The 2,959-nt window shown below is 54.7% G+C and overlaps 1 protein-coding gene across 3 annotated transcripts; it reads right to left on the reverse strand.

The window, feature by feature from the left end:
* Positions 1-284: 284 nt before the first annotated feature.
* Positions 285-1,367, reverse strand: LOC123113249 (uncharacterized). Of its 3 annotated transcripts, none has more exons than XM_044534464.1 (2): positions 860-1,367; positions 285-634 (listed from the first exon to the last, which is right to left on the reverse strand). In XM_044534464.1, the coding sequence occupies exons 1-2, from the start codon at positions 1,305-1,307 to the stop codon at positions 543-545; spliced, it is 540 nt and encodes a 179-aa protein (XP_044390399.1). In that variant the 5' UTR covers positions 1,308-1,367; the 3' UTR covers positions 285-542. The 3 variants fall into 3 exon arrangements, with proteins under 3 accessions (XP_044390399.1, XP_044390392.1, XP_044390384.1); XM_044534457.1 differs by having other exon boundaries at positions 285-661; positions 776-1,367; XM_044534449.1 differs by having other exon boundaries at positions 285-661; positions 825-1,366.
* Positions 1,368-2,959: the final 1,592 nt, after the last annotated feature.

Below are 2,959 nucleotides of genomic sequence, written 5' to 3' on the forward strand. Positions count from 1 at the left end.
TAATCTACACGCTTCATCCGTGGCGGTTATTGTTCTGGTGCGTTGGTTTTAGAGGGCCTTAGCATGACGACTTCCCGACTGTCTACGACAACAAGGTATTCCCGGCTCCGACGAGGGAGGGGTGATGACAGCTGCGCGCTTTCGGCTCACTTCAGTGCTTGTAGTCGTTGCTAGGTGGTCTACGTATCTAGATCTAATTTTTATTATTTCTCGCGTTTATTATACTACCATGATTGAAGATGAATAGAAATTAGATTGGAAGTTTTTTCCCTAAAAAAACAATCTAAACCAAAGATTTAGCTTATCGCAGATAGTATAGCTCCAACCTTACACACACTGAAAACGTAGAGATGGAGTACTACTCGATAAACCAGAGTATCAATCGATTCAAAGATATAACCACTACACACGGACGCTTAATCATCAAGACAAACTGACTGCTCCATTATTGGCGATATATAAGCAACGCAAACGGCCAGCACACGAACGGGGCGCGTGGGACGAAACTAAGCAGTAGGTACGTGGCCAGCCCTCCCATGCAACTACACGGCGAAAGCGGCGGCAGCCGCTGCCGCTCCGGCAGTGCGGAGGATCTTGAAGTAGAGCTTAGAGTTGGCTTCAAACGCCACACGGCAGATGAGGAAACCGGCGGCCCCGGGCGCTGGCATGGAAAAAAATTCTATAAGACCAGGTCTCACGGATTAGCAGGTGAGACCCATTTTAATGGATGACACGTGACATTCACAAATCACAAATCATTCACCCCACCCCCCACCTGAAATCAGGGGTGAATGCCACCTGTCATTCATCAAGGCGGGTCTCACCTGATTTATATGAGACTTGGTCTCATATAATTTTTTTCCCACTGGCATGGTGGCGGCTGCGGTGGCGGCGGCCGCGGGCCAGAGGAAGTAGGCGCCGACGGCGCTCCCGACGAGGCCGAGCCCCGCGACGACCGCGCTGGAGGCGTTAACCTCGGCCAGCCTCTGACGGACGAGATCACGTAGCCTGTCAGCAAGCGACCCGGTGGCGGCGACGTCTTCGTCCTCGTCCTCTAGGAGTTGATAGGCGTCGTGGTCGCCCTCCTGGTCCTCCTGGAGGCAACTGTCGTCATCGTAGTAGTACCGGTAATCGTCTTCGTAGAACACGAGCGCCGGAGACGTCGCGGGAAGAGGGGTCGGGCCGAGGGCTGCCGGGGAAGGGTCCAGCAGGCCACCCGTGTTCATCTCGGCTGCCTTGGTTCCCCCCTGGTGGTGGTGGCCGTCTTGGTCTCCGGCTGCAGCTAGTAGGGAGGCGGACTCGCACATGGTTTCAGAAGAAAGACTGGCTCGCTCACTCACTCGCAGTGCGTGTGTGAGAGTGCAGCAGCTAGCTGAGGTCTGTTTATGTAGAGAGGGACGGCAGGCGAGAGTCGTACGAATGGTTGGTTGTGCCGACGACTTCCTGTGGAGTCTCCACGGGCGGATCAGTGACGCTAGTCAGTGGGTCCAACGCTCAACGAGTGGATGCGGGAATCACGGCGATGGATGGCCCGGTCATCCCGCCCCGGCGTTTGATCAGCGATCGTGGTGGAGCCCCGCTGCCCCCGTCCGAATCTTCCCTACTCCAATCCAAAGCTAAAGCTAATGAAGCACTAGCCTGGAAGGAAACCACATCCATATGTACCAGGGCGCTCATACTTCACGGTTAAGCAACACCAATTTACGAAAAGTGAAATAAATTCTATAGCGCGCTTTATGCTCCGTAGAGGGGTGAAAGTGGCAGTACCGCAGAAATGTGAGAGCTTCCTCGATCTGTCCTCACAAGTGACAAAGGAGAATGCCTCGAGCTGGATCATGAATTAAAGTTGCATTTGTTGTGTTTATTTGCCCAACTAGCCTCACAGCAAGTTCGTTGTTCTCTGCTTTGTATTTTTGAGGGTTCGTAGTTCCCTGCTTGGCTGAACCGGTGCACCCAACCTACATTTGCACATTTTTAAAAGAGATAAATACACCACAAGTGCCTAAACTTGTCCGGCACGGTCGATTTAGTGCCTAAAGTTGTAAAATACGTAAAAGTGATGCCATAACTTGTCCAAAGGATGCATATACGGTGCCTTCTTCTGGACTAACGACTCCACAGTTAGCGGAGCTCAATGCAAAATTGCCTAGACTGAAGTCTGCAAGCCTCATGACTGGGGTGGTCTAGGCGTCCGAGGCTACAGAATTCGTGCTTGCTCATGAAGCTCCTGGCCAAGATTCATGCCCCCTCTGACGCTGGTTGGCAGACATGGTTCTCCTCCAGTATGGTTGGGCCGGCGTGCGTGACCTTGGTGATGCCGCGCGCCAGTCGCCTTGATACCCCCACCTGGAAATCTCTCTTGGCACTTTTGTCGCTCTTCCGTGAGCGCACCGCGTGTGCAGTGGGGGATGGAGAACGTACAGCCTTCTGGTGTGATCTATGGCTGGGAGAAGCTACGCTCGAGCTCCGGTTCCCTGCACTCTTCATGCACTCGGTGCGCCCCAACGCAAGCGTTGCTGGTGCCCTCCAGGGGTTGGACGCCCAGCTACGGCCTCGGCTCTTTACTGCTGCTTGCTCTGAACTCGCTCGTCTCAGGGAGGAGTTCGGAGCAGTAACCCTGCATCCCGGCGCGCAGGATGTTCGTACCCTGCGCTCCTGCGGGGCTGTGTTCACAGCGAGGGGGGCGTATCGGGCTGCCATGGCGGTGCATGAGTCGGACATCTTCGCACCCACCATTTGGTGCAGCTTCGCCCCCGGGAAATGCAAATTCTTCCTTTGGTTGTGTCATCGTCAACGCCTCCCGTGTGTTGCCCTGCTCCATCGAAGGCATATTATCGACGGGGCTGCCTGCGCCTTCTGTGGACAGGAGGAAACATTGGAACATCTGTTGTTCGGATGTGCGCACGCCGGTGCTGTCTGGGCCCTGATTGCTCCGGGAGCAGCGGGCGCCCAATCCGTT

This window comes from Triticum aestivum, chromosome 1B, assembly GCF_018294505.1.
Source record: "Triticum aestivum cultivar Chinese Spring chromosome 1B, IWGSC CS RefSeq v2.1, whole genome shotgun sequence".
NCBI classification, from domain to species: domain Eukaryota; kingdom Viridiplantae; phylum Streptophyta; class Magnoliopsida; order Poales; family Poaceae; genus Triticum; species Triticum aestivum.

What these genes read in the sequence shown, in the direction of transcription:
- LOC123113249 (XM_044534449.1), bottom strand. Translation starts at nt 1,307, where the DNA reads ATGTGCGAGTCCGCCTCCCTACTAGCTGCAGCCGGAGACCAAGACGGC. An exon ending in CCAAGTCTCATATAAATCAG is followed by an intron (nt 662 to 824) that starts GTGAGACCCGCC and finishes TTTCCATGCCAG; the next exon opens with CGCCCGGGGCCGCCGGTTTC.